This window comes from Electrona antarctica (genome assembly GCF_951216825.1).
Source record: "Electrona antarctica genome assembly, chromosome: 19".
NCBI lineage: Eukaryota > Metazoa > Chordata > Actinopteri > Myctophiformes > Myctophidae > Electrona > Electrona antarctica.
The window spans coordinates 14,159,387-14,180,254 of NC_136800.1; the positions used below are offsets into that span (position 1 = coordinate 14,159,387).

General features: G+C 43.0%; 1 protein-coding gene across 2 annotated transcripts; it reads right to left on the reverse strand.

Annotated features, from left to right (window-relative positions):
- Nucleotides 1-279: 279 nt before the first annotated feature.
- Nucleotides 280-17,376, reverse strand: cnpy1 (canopy FGF signaling regulator 1). 2 transcript variants are annotated; one of them, XM_079529504.1, is made up of 6 exons: nt 17,118-17,376; nt 15,736-15,838; nt 13,076-13,191; nt 2,989-3,204; nt 1,576-1,666; nt 280-482 (listed from the first exon to the last, which is right to left on the reverse strand). In XM_079529504.1, exons 2-6 carry the CDS (start codon nt 15,827-15,829, stop codon nt 442-444), a joined length of 558 nt encoding a protein of 185 aa, XP_079385630.1. In that variant the 5' UTR covers nt 15,830-15,838; nt 17,118-17,376; the 3' UTR covers nt 280-441. The 2 variants fall into 2 exon arrangements, with proteins under 2 accessions (XP_079385630.1, XP_079385631.1); XM_079529505.1 differs by lacking the exon at nt 17,118-17,376 and adding an exon at nt 16,968-17,105.
- Between the last annotated feature and the right edge of the window lie 3,492 nt (nt 17,377-20,868).

Consider the following 20,868-nt stretch of genomic DNA (forward strand, 5'->3'; position numbering starts at 1 on the left):
TAGCTGATAAAGCCTTTAACCACATTGGCACTTGCAAAATATAGACTGTGACGGGATGCGATCTCAGAATTGAACAGATTTGCCACAAGACCATTACAAATCTGACACGCAATACTAAAAAGATATGCCTCGTTTTTTACTTCAATTATGGTCCTTGACCATGCCCAAAAATGAAAGAGAAACCAGGGCGTACAGTAGCCTATACAGATCACCAGAGAGCGGCACACCTACATCTCCATTTCACAGAAAAGGTTACGTTCAAAAACATATAGGCAATACTTGTGTTTCAAATCAGGTTTATTAATACCGTTCATTTAAAAAATAATTAATACTAATATGTCAAAATATTATTTGTGTAAGGCCTCGTTTCAAAGGTGAGTAACAATGCTGGTCCAATCTTCCCATAGCAAGGATATAAAATAATACCACAAACAACTGGCGCTACAGCTCCTTCTTGGTCTGATTAGCATCTCTGCAGTAATCTGAAATAGAAAGCACAAACACAATGTGTTACTCATTCTATTTGGGTTCTTTAGTTTTTCTACGGTCAACTACTCTAACAAGCAAACATATAACATAGAAAGTTGTTTTAATGCTATGTCACCTGTGTGCAGTATCACTACACAGTAGAGAGAGTGACACGTTTTGCTATCGTTTACATACTGCATATAAATGAGAGCTTTGTGTGCAATAGTATTCCATAGTAGGCTATTCAACCAGGTGTACTTGGTGGATATAAAAGGAAGGATTTAAAATTATGTTTCAATTGATGCCACAGTCATCATCTTTGATGCTTTAGTTTTGAATATTTCATTCAGTGAACCATTTCTAGCGACTGCAAATAAAAAAAACATTAAAGCGCTTTATGAATTTATACACATACTACAATGTACTGAAAGAAATGATCAAAACAAGCATCATTTGGTTGTTGTTCCTGTGCATAACCAGTGGCTGCTCAGCAATGACTGGAACAAAATGGCGGCCTGCACCCCTACACTACGCTAGGATGAGCTAGCAGGCAACTGGACTGTAATGCACTGTAAAGTAATACATTTTACCATTTCGCATTAAAGAAAATCTGCTTGCTTTGTGTGTGTGTAAAAACGAGATGCTGTGTAAATTAAATAGGATTAACACAAATACTGAAACTGTAACATTGAATAAGTTGGTCAAATGAAGCAAATAAATATTTGCACGGAACTAGAATGGACCTAGAAACAAACATCTAAAAGTCTTATTTGGTGCATTTCCTTTACAATAGAACTTACGCAGCTCTTTTTGAAACGTCATACTGTACACATCATCTGAAAAGTTCAGATATGTCTGAATGCGATTCGCATTTAGTTGGTTACTCAAGTGCTTATAAACGCCTCATCATATATTTCCCTTTTGCCTCTTTAACGTAAATCACATCTTGTACTTGCTTTCACTTAATGTTGGCCTTAATCTGTGCAGAAATATTGCTATCTGGGGAGGAGCATGAAGGAAGGCTTGTGGAGAAAGCAGTAAAAAAGTGCTGCATCACATCTGTGGGAAAGGAAATATATAAATAAGTAAAAAGCCGAGGCGTAGTACCTGAGTTGCATAACTCCTCCGCCACATGTTCTGTACTCTGGCTGAAGGCAGACATGATCTCATCCTCCAAGTCCTCCACAATGGTTTCACACTGAGGCCGAGAGACGAGCAGAGAGAGGGGTTATTCATGCATACAGAAGAGAAACGCGTTCGTTCCTCACCAGAGCTTCATGGTGCTTGTCATTTCGCACAATAGCGGGCACAGCACTCAGTGAAGGTGGCGGCCATCTTTCCCCTCCGCTGTCTTGCCGTTCGGCCATCTTGTCACACTCAGGCCGAGCTGCAGCACCAGAACTCTACGCTGTTTTCACCGATTGGACATCTTTTACCCCCACCCCAAACCATAGACAGTAGCAGACATTTTCAATCCAACATCAGTGTTTAAAAATGTTATATGACAGATGTAGATGGGAATTAAGCATCATAAAAGCCAAGTTTCTGACAAACTGCAAAGTACATTACGCCAAAATAGTACTAATCAGATCGGATCAGCGAAACCTCAAAGGCCAGTTTTTGAGTGCCTAAAAAGGTATCAGGGGAAAAAAACGAATGAATCTTAAAGCGGTGCCATCCCAAACAACAATTTCAAAGTCATTAAGACAACCTCCAAGTTCAAAGGGTGTAACAATAATCATTGTACAATAAGTTACAGAGAAATTTAAGCACTGTATACAAAAGCAGTTTTTCCTCATTCAGTTTGTGATTATTCGCAAAACCAAACTTTATAAACTGACATCAATACTTAACCACTTAACAACAGCATCCATATTCTGAGAGGAACGTTAGCTAAAATAACAGATCTACATGATTACAGCGTGTCCCAACGCGTTTGTATTTTTGTATGGCTTGACATTTTTGTGGGAATCCATCTAAAAACCTTTCAGTCAAAATACCATTCCTGACAGCACTGTGCCGTTTATAACATCAACAATACTGTATATGATGCTTGCATAGGACAGATGTCATATGCGTTATGGGAACTAGACAAAGTCTAACATGACGAGAGCAAAAAACCTTATTATTTATTATCTGCTCTGTACACAAAATGTATACACTATTACACTGGTATCAAAGTCTACGTCGAAGTAAATTGACGGAAAGTAAAGTCAAACCAAATTTCCTCTCTGGGATAGATATAGCTTTATCTTTTAATTTGATAGATGCATGGTAACCTTTAAACTAATACCAGTGCATGCTAAAAAGGATGACTGCAACAACCTGGGCCCAACAACTATTTCCAAATGTATTCAAATATGAAATATAAATTAGAACCATTTATGTCATGCAAAGTTATGCTGAACTATGCTGATACAGAAGCACAGAAGAGCGTTGGACCAAGATTCAGAATCATGGCTCTTTGAAGAAACAAGGTACAGGTGTTACAGAATACAGATAGTTCGCCATCATACTCACTGCAAATTTCAGGGCAGTGGAAGCGCCGTCCGGTCCATCAAACTGGAAGTTATTGAAGTCAGGGAAGTCCCCGGGGGTCCCGCTGCTCCGGGGGGCAAACCTCTTGTACTGTTTCTCCTTGGTGTCAGGGTCCACGTGGAGGGCATAGTCACTCATACTGTCACACACACCTTCCAGCAGCTCACTCAGGTGAGTCTCTGAGCGAGCCAGAGGGACCTGGCCAGATAGATCAAAATAAAATAAATAAAAATAAAAGTCTGGTAAATAGAAATATCAGCTGCCTAAACTGTGGATGAAGAGGGACCCCATAAAAAAAATATATTTATAGTATTAAAAGTATTTCAAGTTGTAGTTCATATCGGAGACTTTTGGCCAACCCATGTGACCACTCAGATCAATAGAGTGACTTAGCTATATGCAAGGATAAAGTTATACACATCAGGAAATACATCTCCAAAATAGTCTGCATGGATATCTTTAAAAAAATGTCCCAAATGTATTCATCCAAAGTGTCCATTTCCGCACGACACCCCCACTGGGTTACGAGGAGTGACCTCTCGTTTCCGCTGTTTTCTCCATCCACACCGACAAACCTCACCCCAAAACTGTGACTTTTAACCTGTGTCACCTCCGCTTGTAGAACTCCCCCACCCCGTCCAGAAAGCATTTCTAGTTTGCTTTTCTTTTCTCTTATCCTCCCCTTATGGAGGGGGACAAAACAGTGAGCGGCAGCAGTGTCTAGACAGGTCAAGACAGGTGCAGTGGCCGCCAGCACCCACCCTGGCCCTGCCCCTCGGTTGGATGTCCTCCCGCCCCGGAAGAAGAGGATGAAAAGAGGGTGATGCTGGGAGGGATGGGGAACGGAAGGGGGCTTCACACCTCTCTGAGTAAGGGGGGGTGGGGGTAGCCCACAGAGGGGGGTGAAGGGTGGTGGTTTAGGTGGACAGGGGAGAGGCCGCAGCAGAAGCCAAGTGCAGGGTAAACAGCCTGGTGTCATCCTGTCCTTTCAACCCCACTCCGTTCCCCTGCTCTTTTTCAGCCTGTACACCCCTCCTCCCCCCCCCCCCCCCCCCTCCACCTCCATCCTCCAGTGATCAAAGGAGGAAGTCTCTGGTCAGAATGTGGGGGTGCATGGAGGTTTAAAGAGGGGTTGGGATGGTGGGGCGGCGGGGGTTCAATGTAGATATATCCCCTGACCCTATTGTCTGCTGCGGAGACCCTTCCGGCCTAGCCTACTGTGATTTTACTTACACACGCGCGCAAGCACACATGCGCCCAAACACACACACACACACACACACAGACGCATGTACGTACGCACGCACTCCTTTTTTTCAGATGTGACTTTGTGACAAAGGGCTTGCGTGTCTCTCTGCCATCTGCTCTCTGGGTCTGGAGGGGGAATCGAGCTGAGCCACAATTCTCTCTCTCTGTCTCTCTCTCTTCCCATCACTGCAACTCCCCTCCTCCCACCTCTATTTCCCCCTCCTCAATTCATCTCTCCATTACCGCTCTCAGGACGACCAGCTCTGCAGCATCCCACCTCCATTTCTCCATCCATCCACTCGTCCCCTTTTCTTTTCCCTCCCAAGCTTTCTCTCCCTCGAGCCACTCCTCTGCCCCTCTTTTCCACAGCGCCACCACCACCACCCCTCTTTTCTCTGTCTATCCCTCTCTTTCAGAGCCAGGAAGCTGCTGTATTTAACCTTTCATTCAGCCCAGGGAGATCCCTTGAGCTTGACAAGCACGTTGTGTGGAGAAGGGAAGTGAAGTCAGCCACCAATAGATGGCGGGTACAGCACTGGGCCAAAAGGTTGAAGGGCAAAGCATGGTGGGATGTAAGGTCACGTCGGCCAAAAGACGATGAGCTTCACCTATCAATCAAAATCTGTTTTTGACAACTTTGACGCCGGGGCTGTGGTAGCTAGCTAGGGCTGTCGCCATTACACATTTAAGTTGGCGATTAATTGTCACACAAATAACAGCGATTAACGATTTAATTGTGTTTTCGGGCGTCGGAAATTGGAACATTATGAATAGAAATGACATCTCTGTTTGCCTTTTAGGCTACGAAAAGGCACAGGGCAGATACGACAAATAAATAACTGAAATATACCAATCAATTACTGCCATTTTTATTATTATTTTTTACAAAAAAAAAAGAAAAAAGGAAATAGCTCATATACAAACTTAGTGACGCGTTGTAAGCTTTTAGATTAGCTATTCTGGCTTTTTTTTCATGTATGAACATCTTTCAACATGGAAACGATTATGATGATGATGACAAAATTGTGATTATCTCAAATAATTTCGATTCGACGATTATGCAATAATTGTGACAACCCTAGGCAGTGGTACGCCACGACATGGAATAACGAAAAACTAATTCTATGGTAACTGTTTGGCAGAGAAATGTTCCTTTCAAAATAAAAAGATGAAATAATCATGGGTCACATATGGAATGATTGATTAATGAACCACTTGAGCCTCATTTTAAACTTCAGTAGGCCTATACTACAGTGCGGCACAGCAAATATAACAGATTTTCAAATGTATACAAATCTAAATAGCAGATCTACAAGCTCACAATGCGTTGCTATGTGACGCATTGTGAGCTTGTAGATCTGCTATTTTCAAATAGCCGAAATGTATAGGCAATTTTGTAATAATAATCCAAATATACAAAATAACTAGTAACTAAAGCTGTCAAATAAATGCAGTGGTGTAAAAGTTCAATATTTGGATCTGAGATGTAGTGGAGTAGAAGTAAAAGCATTGAAAATTGGACATACTCAAGTAAAGTACAAATTCCTCAAAATTGTACTTAAGTACAGTACTTAAGTAAATGTACTTTCCACCACGGCGACAGACACACATCCATACGTCCAACCCTTGGGCTTGGGTTGGAGTCGTTATCATGCCATGCTGCTAAAATGGTTTGGAATTAAAACTCCTTCCTCGCCAGTCACCGCCTGGTGAAAGGGACCTGTCAATCAGCAGCTGGTTTGAAGAATGAGGTGGTGAGAGGGGGGTGGAGGGGCGCGCAAGGCAGGCCTGGGCCAAAGAATAGGCTTCTCAGGGATGCTATCCTCCCATTCAATTCCCATTGGACAGACGGGGCCCATTATTGCACCACTGTGGACAGGGGCCTTTCAATTTTATTGTCTGGGCGATATGGGCTGATGAAGACCCATAAATTAATAATAATATTGTTATCAAAGAGGGCGGAATGTAAAGCAAAGCGTCGGTCTATTAGATGTGTCATTTTGAGACGTGTTTTATTATGCTACTTAAACCTTGGGTTAATAATAAAAACGTGCAGGGAAAAGGGTTTGATGGTACGATATCACTTCATTAGATAGAAGGGCAGAAATACTTCTCAGTGTTGTGTGATTTCCATCATAGATAGCTGCCTCGCACAACACAAGAGGACTACACGTTAATTGCCAGAATGTCATTAGTTTATAGCCTAGAGCTGATTCATATTTGGCATTTATTTGAAGAGAAAGAACAGGTGAGCCTCGGAGTCTTCACCATCCTTATACTTACTGACTTGCTTTGCCAAAACACATACCCACTATTACCCAGAGATGGTGAGATCCGCAAACAAACTCAAAACACAATGCACAACACAAGGGAAAGAGGATGTCACCTCACTCGATCACACACCTCTTTTCTCCCTTCTGTTCTTCGGGTCGATGCTGTTATATTACGCGTCAGAATGCCATTGTGTACAGACTCATTCGCAATGCATGACTTCCCACCAATCTCTAGGAGATCAGCACGCTACTCCAACTAAGTTCAATGTCTTTGGAGGCCTTAAATGTTTCATTGTTGCAGTCGGGCAGGTTGAGAAACTTTTTTTTTCTTTTCTCGCCCATGCCCCCAGGAAGTCCTACTGTGACCAGGGCCAAAGAGCAGAGACTTAAAACCAGCAAATCCTCCTCTGTGATGGCATCTAAGCTGTGACATCCCAGCCTCTCCGATTCACACCAGGTCAAACACCACTGAAAAGGATGGATCCAGGAAGGGCACAGGGATCAAGGTTTGGCTCCCTCTTTAGCTCGCTAACATTTGATGGGCCAACAATGTAACAGGTGGAGGTTTGTTTTGCGGGTTAAGAGAGGAAGAGGGCGGATCTCGGGGCAAACAGAACTACATCTCTTGGATAAACGTGTCTTGTCTGGCTGTTTCACTACACTGTAAAATCCTCGGTGGTGATTTGACCCCGAGTGTGCAAATGTAACCCAAACGGTCCATTTGGTCACATTTGTACACCCTCAGCGCTACACAAATGGATAGATTAACACTGAGGATTTTACCATGTATGAAGTCTGCTTGGTATTCAAAGAGAACCGGACGCCTTGCCTTTTTAAATTGTTAAATATGATTATGCAATATAATTATTGCAGGCTTGACTTATTTGTCAGTTAAACAATTATATTAATTGATCAATACACACAGACACACACACGCACACGGATGCATACAGAGAGACAGAGAGAGAGAGAGAGATAGAGAGAGAGAGCTTAAGGGCAAACTAAATGGAGTCTGAGTGGGACCCACAGGGGGTAAAAGAAGAGTAATTAGCATTCATATATAAATGAATCCAACTTTAGACAGCTGCCTAATGAGAAGCCAGGAATATGACATGTAGCAGCAGCAGCAGCCCCAAAAGAAATGCAGGACACCTGCCTTTGTTGAGGTCCATGACACAAACGCATTATGAAGCACAGCACATTAGACTGTTGTCCACTATGTGTTCTCTGCATGGGTTTCCTCCCATCCTGTCCCGTTAAGACCTGAGGCCCATTCTACAAACGCCTTCTATAGCAGTAGCTCTAACACGTTCAAGATTTGCAGCTTGTATATCTGCTATTTTTGGACAGCGATGGCAAAAATCTGACGTGACACAGATGGTTTCAGGGTTTAAACGGGTTACATTTCTACAAATTTTGTTGGGTAATTTACTCTTCTTCTTCTTTTACTTGTTTCGAGGCGACAGAAGGTGTAATTAGTTCACTATACGATCTGCCCGTGAATGGAACGATTGTCTCTCACTACTAGGAAAATGATAGCAGTGTGTTAGAAGCTATCAATGGCTAAACAGGGATTAGAGGCGGTGGGGAATCAATACGTGGAGATGGACACCTCATGAGAGTCTTCTCCCTGGACAGTAAGAGGTGCTGGGGGCACCGCTGGGACTTGACCTCATTAGGGCTGGAACATCAACCTGGATCCATAGACTCTCAGAACCTCAAAGGCATGCAGGCAGCGGCAATACTACAGACATTTATTAGTAAGGACTCAGGAGAGAGCAGGCTGCCTACTGCCTACCCTCTCTGGACGACGTCTTCTATCAGCTCCCTAATGTTAACTCTTAGATGAAGAAGAAAGGTGCCAGAGAGAGAAAGAGACATGTGACAAGAGGTGACACATTTTCTGCAGTGGATGATTATTTTCAGTCTGTTTATGAATTTAAAGTCCATGGATTTTTTTTTTATTATCTTATTGTCAAGAAATGCTTTGTAAAGTATTAATTATTACGTGTGAAGGTTATTTCCCCCCCTAAAGTGACGTCTGGAGGCAGCTTGCATGTAACGAAGCAGCAAACTGCTTTCTGATTGCCATCTTATAGTAACACTCACAGGGAAATCAGGATTCCTATTGGCTTGTCAATAGGAAGTTTACAAGCCGAGACGGACGTGGGATTTTCATTTCGAAATGATGTATTTTCGCAGGTTCATACCACGTTTGAGCATGCCTAGTCTTGGCAACAGCTTGCGGTTATTGTTTTGTATTTTGTATATTCTCTTTGTTCATTGCGAGGATGTCTCCTGAGTCCTGTTTGTAATTGCCAGGTAAGTTAGATTAGCATTAGCCTCAAGCAGCCATTTCCCCACAATACCCTCTCTCTATACATTTTAGTGTACTTGCAACTGTAGATGAACTGAAATACTTAGACAAGCCCGTTTGGCATCACCAACCATACCACGTTCAAAGTCAGAAACTAAAAAACAGGTTTACAAACAAACATCAATATCGAACGACACCCTCATCACTGACAAGCTTGATGTAGCCAACTACTTAAACATCTTCTTTACAAACATTGCAACAACGCTGGTTAACACTCTGGGCGTTTTGGAGTAGAGCACATCAAAGCCTTCTACAAAAACCTAGGTGTTTGTAAAGATGATTTTAAACTGACAATGGTAACAACTGAGGAGGTACTTAAAAGACTGAGGGCAGTATTATGCGTGTCTTAAGTACCAGGTCTTATTACTTAACTTAAGACCTGGAGGCGTGATCAATGCCATTTGGCTATTCTGAGTGGCCAAACAGCATTGACCAGGCCTCCAGGTCTTAAGTTAAGTCATAAGACCTGGTACTTAAGACACGCATAATACTGCCCTGAGTGCCCTTCAACCCCACAAGGCCACTGGCCATGACAATATTCCCTCCAAATTTCTCAGAGACTGCCATCATCAGCACCAATCATCACCCACATAATAAACCTCTCCATCAAACAGGGACAGGTCCCCCAAGATTTCAAACTGGCCAAAGTAACCCCCCTGCACAAGAAAGGGAGCAAATTAGACCCCGGCAACTACCGCCCTATTTCTATTCTTAGCTCCATCTCGAAAGTGATGGAAACAATTGTCTATGAACAGGTTGAAAAGTATCTTGCCACAAAAAAAAATGTATGTATGAATTCCAATCAGGTTTCAAAACATCCCACTCCACTGACACATACCTCCTCTATTTGAGCGACCACATCAAACACGAGATGGATGCTGGTAAATACTGCGGCATGGTCATGCTGGACCTCCAAAAGGCTTTTGACACCGTGAACCACTCCATCTATCTATAAAAGCACCGAAAAATGTCTGTCTGTCCTTCAGTCTGTAGCCTACACTTCCTTAACCTGACTCCGCCAGATGGGGCAGTAGAGAGTAGGGACCGTCTACAAAGTGCAACACCGAAAGTGAAAATATTCAATAACTTCATTTCTAATATGCAGAATATTGCCAACAAATTTACATCACACATCAATGGTGTACTTATGATTGTACTACAGCATTTATTTGCCAAACAAAAGTTTAATTTAACCTCAGAGTTTAATCGATTCTATGGCTCTCTATGGGCAGTAGCCGGTTAGCTGGGCGGTTAGGGACCGTGTACTACAGCATTTATTTGCCAAAGAAATGTTTAATTTATATAGGCCTACTATTAGTGAATACATTTTTCCCATTGCCTTGCATAGGAAAATCTAAAAGGCTTTTGGTTTTATTTGATCGGTTCACCAGTAGCCATTAGGGTTAACGGTTGGCCACCCAGCAACATCATCTATCTATCCGTCCGTCTGTCCATCCATATTAGCCTACTTTTGTGCCCAACCCAACTTCCCACGATCATCTGAAAACAATTCCCTCCCTATCAGTAATGTGATCTATTACATCGCATTACCCACACTGAACATAATTTGCTGTTCATATATTCAGAACGGGTAAGTAAGGACTAGTACTGGTTAACAAGCTAAAAGCAATTGGTTTTTATATCACATCAGTGAGCTGGATGCAATCCTACCTGGAGGGGAGAGAACGGATGGTGGAGGTGAACGGAACACAGAGTCCGATCAAGGCCAGATCAACTTAAGTCATATCATAACTAGTCAGATCTGGAGAGAGGGCCCAGAATAAAGTATATTATTTCAACTGGTGAAGACGTCCTGGAAATGATGTAAAGATCATCCCCATATGGGCTGTGATCTGGCCTAGTCCTGAACGTAACCAGAGGACGTCATCATAGCGTCATCATGACGTCATTTGGCTTGCTGGGCTATTTCATGCCAGTATGTCTGCCTTGAAAAAGGTCTATAGGATGATGTCATCATCCATCGTGATGTTTGGATGTTCACATTAAAGGGCAGCTACCTGAACCAAGCAGTTCGGACACATATTTATAATTGATGGTCGGGATTCGGGTTGGGCTTGATTCATGCTGAAAATAAAGAAATCACACCCATGTGAAGTGAGGGACGCTAATATATTAAAGTCTAACTCATGTTGATTAGGTGATGTAATGGTTATGTAAAACAAACGGTGCCAACACAAATATTAAATTCTCTTTATTGTTAATGGCATTTCATGTTTGTGTTAGGGACAAGATGACGTAAATTTTCCCTTCATTGTCAATGGCGTTTTTAAAACAAACATCGAACTATAAATGTGCCACGTCGTGTGCGTGCGTGTGTGTACGGTTGTAATGCATGTAACTCGAGAACCGTTCGCCCCACTTACTTCAAATTCGACACACACGTTCCAAACCACCACAGGGAGTGCAGTGCCCGGCCTCGAGTCTGTGGGACACACCGTTGTCCAGAAACACCACAAAAGGCTCTGGTCAGGCTCTGCCAGTGGACATAATGAGCCTAAGTCCCCTCACCTGTGCAATTTCCAGCCTCTGCCTCAGCCAATTGATTGCCATGGCAACAGTCCACCTTTCAGAGTCAGTTTGCACTCTTTAGAGCAGACAGACAGATACCGAGATCTCCATGTGGGACACAGACAGTTAAAATGGGTGCTATGAAAACAGGTATTGCATACTACAGATATCTCCATATACAGCATGGGCACAAAAGGGACACAAGACAGATGGGTACATGAGAGACGGGTATTATTAGGTTCCCAAGTTGCATCGTTCCAAAGTACTGTAGGCCGGTGGCCGACAGGCACGTACAGGTCTAGTTGAACTAAAAACAAACATTAAACCTGTATATAGGAGGGGATAGCGCCCCTCAAAAATAAATGAGAGGCTACAACTGTGTCTGTTTGTGTTACAACCTGATTTACGTGACAACACCCTGTGTTCATGGGAAAGCAACACAGAACACATGACATGCTTTCAAGGTGTAAACACAGCTGTAGTGAATGATGGAGGACGTCAAACTACATTTGTCTTCGATAAAGTATCAATCAAAAACAGTCAACTGTTGAGCAATATCATGAAGCTTAATAGCATATTGATAATCATCAAAGGTAAGACTTACATTGTATTATTACATGGCTTGGTTGAATGCTTGATTCTGATTGGTCAATCGCTTAATTCAGCGGTGAGTTATCTCATGATAATGACCGCTCCGCTGTATAATGACCGCTGCCTAATCAAACCCTCTGAGCACCACCAGCTGCGTGGCTGCGCCCCGCTTGATTTACTGCCGTTTCCAACATAACAGCCATGTAAACACACACACTAGTGACACACAATGTAATTTACAGCTAAACATTGCTCTTAAAAATGTTTTTGAAAACATTTGAGCGAGAAATAGACGAAGCAGGACTCGAAAATGGATTCTATTTGATCAACTCACTTCCTTGTTTTCTGACAGTGCTGCAGCCCTGCAGCTGGGCAGACGCAGCCAGCGCGAACTTATGGAATACTTTTTTTGTTGTGTTTTGGGTCAATGTATTAATTTATGTTAGTTAGCCATGTAATAAGCGGGATAATATCTGGCTAGGTGGTCATTGTCGGGATATAATTCACCTTCAGGGAGTGTAACCACCTCGGCTTCGCCTCGGTGGTTAAACTCCCTGTCGGTGAATTATCTCCCGACAATGACCACCTAGCCAGATATTATCCCTTACTTAATTTGCTAACCTGATCGAGTCACATACATTTGTCCATTCTAAATAGTACATTTTGATCTTATCGGTTAATTCTGTATTTATCTGGTGCTGATACAATAACACTGGCAATGCTGAACAAAAATGTCACATTTGCATTTAAAAATCATAGTGTGTGTACTGTGTACTATACCAGCATAGCTGCACACAGCACATCAGTGCACAACTAACTGGCTAGCATTTCTATGAGCGTTAAAGGTCAAGTTATAATTAATCAATTTGTACTCATTTACAGGGGTTGACAGTAGTGGAAGTTAAACATAAAATACCAACAAAAACAGAAAAAACATTATTGGTTTACAACATTATAGAATAGAGCAACTAATGAATGGATAGGCTGTATCCGTTTCACAGTAGATGTCAAGATCTGTGTTATTACTTATTTCACAAGAAATTATTAGTACCTTTTTGTCCCTCACTGTGCCATCAGGGTTGAGTCTGTAACTGCCAATATTGATGGTTTTCTTTGGGTCCACTTGGCCGATGGAGTAGCTGATTTCATCCACAATAGCTCTGCATGCTGGGAATAACAGAGACACATAGCCCCATATATCAGTGATTCCCAAACTTTTTCATGTCAAGGACCCCCAAATTGACACTAATCAGCCTGCGGACCCCTATGTGAAAAGATATGCCCCCATAAGAGAAGATTTTTACGGGTCTAGCAGTGATTCTCAACCATTTTAATTTCAAGGACCCCCAGTTTGACATGCATTAGTCTACGGACCCCCCATTTAATGGCATTAATATCTCTGGGACCCCCAATTTATATTGTAAAATCAATGTTAATTTAACTCCGAGTAGAGAGTAGTAGAGTGTGTACAAATGGAACCCATTGGGTTGGGTTCCATTTGTACACTCTCAGAGTTACAGACCATTACAGACCAGTTACAGACAAAGGATCCAAACTATCATTTAGCTGGGAACTCCCTCAAGGACCCCTGGGGGTCCCCAGACCCCACTTTGGGAACCACTGCCATATATGAACAAATGCACAGACTCAGACTGAAGGTGTTTTTGGCTGTTTCAGTCTAGGCTGAAACATAAAGGTGACCACTAGGCCATCATGGCCTCTGCACTCTACTGTAGCAATGATTCTGCCAAGCAAATTAACCACTAAAACCCCACATGTTGAGCGAATAGAATACTGAAGCAGAATACTGAAGCTGGGGTTTAACTGGTTAAGTCTCTTCGGAATGGCTTTTCTATAAACCTGTTTGACGGGATTTACCATTTGCTTTAGAGTTTAGACTGAACCTCACAAACAAAGCAACTGATTATTTAAACAATAAGTCACATCATAGAAAGTAAATCAGCACTTGAGTAGTCTTTTCACTTGATACTTTCTTACTTAATCAATTAATCATTTTAATTGACTACTTGTACTACTTGAGTCGTGTTTATTTTAAGGGAAGTTGTATTTATACAACGCAGTTTCGGGAGAAGAGACCTCTTTCCGCTTGACCTTAACCACTCCTCCCTCCTTATCAAACTCACCTGCCTTTCATTATTACCCGGCCAATCCCCGGTGCAATCACCACAGTATAAATACACCTGCGATCTCTCAACCAAGTTGTTTGTTCTACTCCACGACAGACCAAACATGGGTTGTGAGTACTGCACTTGTAGATCGGCTATTTTCACTATTCTTCAAATTCGCCATCCTCCTCCACCCCAACCTCCTCCTTCCGCCTCGATTCTCTAGGAATCCAGGGGGGGCAGTGACGGAGCAGAGACGACCAACCGCTCATTCCGAGTAGAGCAATGATGACCGTCAGCTCCAGAGACTACGCCCCCACCCCGATTCTCGCCCTACCTTGGGTTCCTCACTCCATTCCGCATTCATCTCATTCTGTTTCAATAAACTGCTAATCTTGAGCGAAGGTGTGGTCTCTTACTAGTGAAAGTAGCAATACTTTTTACCCAAGTACAGTTTTTGCTACTCTACCTACCTGTACCTCTACCTTTAAAAGTTATACTTCGGCTTGTAGCTCAGTCGGTAGAGCACAATTTCATGGGTTCGATCCCGGGCACTGCCAAACTCAGCGTATGAGTAGCATGGCTTGGTGCAGCAAGTCGTGCGGGAAGTACAGGGAGCTGATGGTAGGTGTGGCGCTCCACCTCAGCAATCCATCTTCCAGGGGTCTAGTGCATTGTAACGGGGATAGACTCCCGCGTGTTACGGCTAATACCGACAATAAGCCACTCCTGACCTACTTCTTTTTATGATCTCAATATGGTAAACTGCAAAGTGGATATTGTTCACTTTCAATGAGGGATGATGATTAAATATGATAAACTAGTCAAGGTTGCAATGTTCCTTTTTTTCTATCCCACGATTTTTGCAACCCATTTTTTCACCCAGTGTCAATTATCTAATGTAACTCCTGGGTGCTACACTTCCTCTGCCAACCTAGGGAGAGCAACGGACTGATCTCAATCTCATGCTTCCTTCTATGCATGAGGAGTCAAAGTCGCTTCTTTCTTTTCACCTGACAGGTGGGAGTTTCCCCGGTTGGACGTAGCTCGTGGAAGGAACACGTTATTCCAAAAAGTTCCTTAGAGACCAGGACTACCGCATGTTTTTTGTGAGGGTACCTACCCTAGGAGACATGCAGGGCGAGAACATGCACACGTTTTTTGTTATAAAAACGTTTTGTTATAATACAATATTGTTAATTCAAGTCAACTTGCAATTATTGAGGATTTCTCAATGGAGTTCTCGTATGCAGATTACAGAAAGCTATACTGTCAAATTAGTTTTCATTCTTCTAGGGTCCCTGCCCTTGTGCTTCTGCTTTATAATGCCTTGCATGTCTCCCCTCTCTCTGCTTCATTTATCTAGTGTCTAAGTAATCACTCTGCTATAAATTAATGAATTTTGATGATGATGTCGACGATGTATAACACACGGATATTGACCTTTGTGAACGGTCAACCTTGCATTGCCCACTTTTGGGATCCAATCCCCCAGGTTGAGAAACATTGGCCAAATGGAACCCTTTCAGCCAACAGGAAACACCCAGACCTCACCACACATAAAGAGCTCCATCCATTGACTTACCAGAACAGTACAGCATCTTGTCTCTTTTCCCATGGCTGCTGTTGATGAAGACCAATAGCAGCACCAGAGTCATCTGAATAATCCATGATGCCATGTCAATAACCTTGGGAAGCAGAGAGAGAGGGGGATAGGGGTCACAACCCATTCTGTTGGACATTATAACTGAGTGGCTCTCCGATGAGAAAATCAACATAGGAAGCGGACATGGTCTCCACAAGGTATCAGGTACGGTCGCCCTTAAACCATCTCGCCCCTCGATTTTTCTCACACCGACCACTCTGTCCGACGGTTCTTGTATTCTTTATTTAGTTTTACTGAGAATAAGGTTAGAAATAAGTTTAGGGTTTGGCATAGTTTTACTGGGGTTAAGTTTAGGTATAGGGTTAGGTTTAGGCATAGTTTTACTGAGGTTAAGGTTAGGAATAAGGTTAGGTTTAACCGTTTAAGCATAATTTACTTAGGCTACTTTAGGAATACCAGGCCCAGGGCGAGTTGGTAAAGGGGCGACTCGTTTGGTATTCCTCCACAAAGAACTCCAGTTAACAGGGTTTTCAACTTTCAACATGGAAAACCCCATTAAGGTGCATCAGATGAAAATGTGAGACAAGTGCGGACATGGCTTGCTTATTACATTAGACAGTTGTGTACCCGAGTGCAATCTCGAGTTAGTTGGTCATAGAACTACAGTTCTATCAACAAAAATACACAATGTGTTAAGTAAAAGTTACAATTAACCTTAATGAATTGATTATCAATTAATTAGTGTCATCTATTTTGATGGCATGATGATGGCATGAAAAGGAAAAAAGGGAGTTCCAAGAAACATTTTCTGTTTCACCAGGACGAGAATCCCCTTAGTTTCAATCAGAAATCATGACTCCTATTATAGATGGTTTTGTTTTAGTTTGTTCCTATATCATACCAGATAGTTAATTTCATTGACTTGGCAATATCTTTAGATTCCAGTCGTTTAACCAGTGACCCGGAAACACCAGCAGCAGTGGCATGAGAGACCAGGGACCAGGACCACTGATCGGAGTCTGACAGGTGCCTTGTTTGTGTGCGGAGCTGTGACTTGATGCAAATGTGCAAAACGAGAGCTCCCTCTTTCATTCACATTCATTCAGTCAGTTATTCAGTCAACTCAGCCTAGCTTTGCCTTTCACCCGCCTCCACATCAAAACCCAGGCTGCACCATGATCACGAAGGAGAAAACCCCTCACAAAACATACGCAAGCGGTGTAGCCTGAACCCGTCAGCCTGTGTCCAGTGAAGTCTAGTCTTTCTTGTTATCCACCATGGACAATCCACCTGTTCAAAACGCTATTGGGAGGAGGAATAGCGAGCTAAAGCTAAAGCAGCAGCAAGGCAGCTCGTCTTACCTGGCGAGAGGAGCAGGCTTTGTACAATGTCTGGTGTGGCTAGAATAGAAACAAACAGACGTGAAGTGACGTCGTGTGTTGCGGGGACAGTGCTTGGGAATGACACGGCTGTAATACAATGCCAGTCTTCATGAAAAGCCGTTACTTATCTGGCTCCCACGCTTTGCATTTCAACATCATTATCAGTGTGTGTGTGTGTGTGTGAGCGGACAGGAGGAGGACAGTGAATACAGAGAGTCCGGACTCCGGAGGACGTGCTCCGCTCTGGGCTCGCCACGTTGTGACAAACTGGGACCGCGTCGACCAATGGCGTTGCGAGCTCGAGCGCAACCGGCCAATCAAAACCGCTGGACGGGCTACCGTGTGTGCACTGTGCTGTGCAGCGCCCGGCTATATTTCATCATCGTACGACGGTGTCGCCCACTAGAAATAGCAAGATCTACAAGCTCAACTGCTCAAGCCAGCAGCCTGTGAGCTTCTAGATCTGCCATTTTCGCAGATGCCTGTCAGTTCAGTTCAGTTGAATGTTACCTCACTCACTGGCCTGACAGGAGGACCGCAGCATTGATCAGATCTATACATTATGTAGAATAGATCAAGTATGTAGACTACATACTTGACATGTACTGTGAGAACAATGACAACATAACAACAAAAGCATATGCTTTGTTGTTATGTTGTCATTGTTCTCTAATATTAGATGCAAATGTCAATTCACTTGTTATGCTGTTCATTTCCGTTGCAATAGTGAACATATCTTGCCGATATCCTTGCACATACATAGCCTACTAGAGCTTTTGTATTTGTCTGTTTGTTTTCTTACTTAATTACTGTGTGTGTGTGTGTGTGTGTGTGTGTGTGTGTGTGTGTGTGTGTGTGTGTGTGTGTGTGTGTGTGTGTGTAAGAGTGCTTGTGTTTGTGTGTGTGTGTGTGTGTGTGTGTGTGTGTGTGTGTGTGTGTGTGTGTGTGTGTGTGTGTGTGTGTGTGTGTGTGTGTGTGTGTGTGTGTGTGTGTACGTGTGTGTGTGTGCGTGTGCATGTGCGTGCGTGCGTGCATGCCCTACCTGTCACTAGACAGTACCAGGTGGTTTCTTCACAGGGGAATTTGACCTGGTTTCCCCTGAAACTAATGGAATGTCATCTATTCTATGGCATCAAGGTCTTTATTGGCCAAATAGATAAACACGCTGAGAGTAGGCCACTTAACTCAGGCAAGGAACATTTGAGCCCTGGCCTTTTGTCTAAACCAGTGAATCTCAAGGATCTACTGTGTTGTACTACTAATGAATCAGGCTCGATATACAGCCTGCATTATTTTTCTTCAGTATGTTAATGTTGGAGTAAAATGTAATGACCAAAGATCAATTTACAATGTACTACATATTGTATGTTAAAGCCTTCTTTTCTGTCCACCTCTAATGAGGCAAAAATTGCTTATAAAATATCAGGTGAGGTAGAGGTGTATTAATCCATAAGAAGACACAAGCGTGTCAGATGAAGAGCTGAACCTGACCTTTATGTACACCATCAGGTCCAAACTAAGAGCTTAGCTGAACTTTCCCACCTCGCACCGATCTGTCAGCACAGCTGATACTATGAGCAGTATATTTCTGTGTGTGTGTGTGTGTGTGTGTGTGTGTGTGTGTGTGTGTGTGTGTGTGTGTGTGTGCGCGTGCGTGCGCGCACGTGTGTGTGTGTGTGTGTGTGTGTGGGTGGGTGGGTGGGTGCGCGTGTGTGCGCGTGCATGTGTGTGCGGTATACAGAGAGGCAAAGGTTGCTCTCTGATATCCTCATGAGTCTCATACAAGAGCAAGGTCAAGGTGAACACGCAAATGTGATGTGTTATCTCTCTGACAAATGGGCAAACAGACATTACGTGTTTGGAACAAAAATGAGGAGCTTCGAATCCTGAGATAGGTAGACATGCATTACACACTACAATTTAGGCATTTAGCAGACGCTCTTAATCCAGAGCGATTTACAGTAAGCAAGAACAATACATGGTAATACATCAAATATATAAAAAATAGTAATCAAAAAGTAATCACACATTAATATCCTGGGTTTTACTTTTAGTGTAACCACTTTTAACCTGACTCATCCCTATATTTTGTGATTTTCAAAAAACATTTTCAAAAACTAGCAAAAAAGAATGATCTAAAATTGTTGGTCTAAAAGCTCACTGATGATGAGATACTGTATATATTTCATTATATTAAAACAAGACTACACAACTATTTCCCGATGTTGTCCCGTTATGTCACAACTCACAAGCGCCATATGATAAACTGTGAATTCCCACATTAGGGTGGGCCGATTTCAATGTGCCTTATTGTCTCCACCAGGCCGAAGGCATGGGGAGAGAGTATGTTTTGCACTCCGTCCGCGTGTGTGTGTGTCCGTCCGTGTGTGTGTCTGTCCGTCCGTCCGTCCTTCCGTCCGTCTGTTACCAGCTAATCTCCGGCACCGTTAACCTGGTCGATGCCAAACTTTGCACACACACTCCCTGGATGCCAACGATGAACCTCTGCCCCGCATTTTCCAGAACGGCCTGTTATAGCGCCACCATGAGGCAGCTTTTCACATTTTTTACCTAAAACTGCACCGATCTGCGTGAAACGTTGCATGCACACTCCCTAGAGGCCAAGGACCAACCTTTGACCTGCATTTTCCGCATCTGCCTTTTATAGCGCCACCAGGAGGCCGACTTTTGTAAAACACATTTTTTGATATTACTCCTCCAGATTCTGTCCACAAATCGTTACACAGTATCTCTATGGTCATGTGCTCAAGTCGGATCTGTCCGATATTTCATATTTCATCCTAATTGGCTATAATTGGCTTTCACAGTTTGCAAGATTGCCCCGTTTTGAACAAAAGCCTCAAATCATGAACGCAGCATGCAATTTACGTGAAATCTTTCACACATTTTCTTACTAGGCTGAGGAATATATCCCACCCTTTTCACATTGGCCTGTTATAGCGCCACCAACAGGTTGATTTTTGCAAAACACATTTTTGGAAAAAAATGCCTCAAGTCATCCAATTGCCATCAAAGGCAAACATGTTTATATTACTCCTAAACATTTTGCCAAACATCTCACACAGTCCTATCCTCCTGGTGGAGACCTGTGCCCAGAAGGGCACTTTTTCTAGTTTTAGTTCTCTTCTTTGCTTTCGCCTATTTGTCTGATTTGTTTTTTTGGTTTATAATTGAATAAGAGGAAACAGGTTGTACTGAGGTATCATTGATACCTCAGTACATAATATTGGAAGAAAAAGATGTCACTTAGCAGCAGATATCAATCAATCTGTAAGTGTACACGTGATAGTGCCAGTACAGCAGCAATGGAGTGCATGCATACAGAGTCTATACACAAACTGTGTGTTGTTCAACACCAACATGCTCGTTCATACTCGTTCAACAGCCTGATGGTTGACAGGTGAAAACCTTTCCTTAGTCTGGTCACGTGGCTTTTGATATGTACAGGTATTAATGCCTGTCTAGCTTGTGCAGTGGCATGATGACGAAGGTTGTGGCTGGGGTGATGAGAGGCCTTGTGCAGTGGCATGATGATGAAGGTTGTGGCTGGGGTGATGAGAGGCCTTGATAATCTGCTCAGCCTTGTCTGCACCGCTTCTTATATCCTGGAGGGAGGGATCCGGAGCTCACCTCCAGAGGGTGGTGGTGCGGGGCCATCCGCAACCAGCGGTGGACAAAGTACCAGTGGTAGGGAAAAAAAGTTCTCAAA

Bases quoted from the DNA above. Each gene is read 5' to 3' on its own strand.
- cnpy1 (XM_079529504.1), bottom strand. From the start codon at position 15,829: ATGGCATCATGGATTATTCAGATGACTCTGGTGCTGCTATTGGTCTTC. The intron at 13,192-15,735 runs GTAAGTCAATGG...TGTTATTCCCAG, and splicing joins CAAGATGCTGTACTGTTCTG to CATGCAGAGCTATTGTGGAT. The intron at 483-1,575 runs GTACTACGCCTC...TTTCTATTTCAG, and splicing joins GGAGGAGTTATGCAACTCAG to ATTACTGCAGAGATGCTAAT.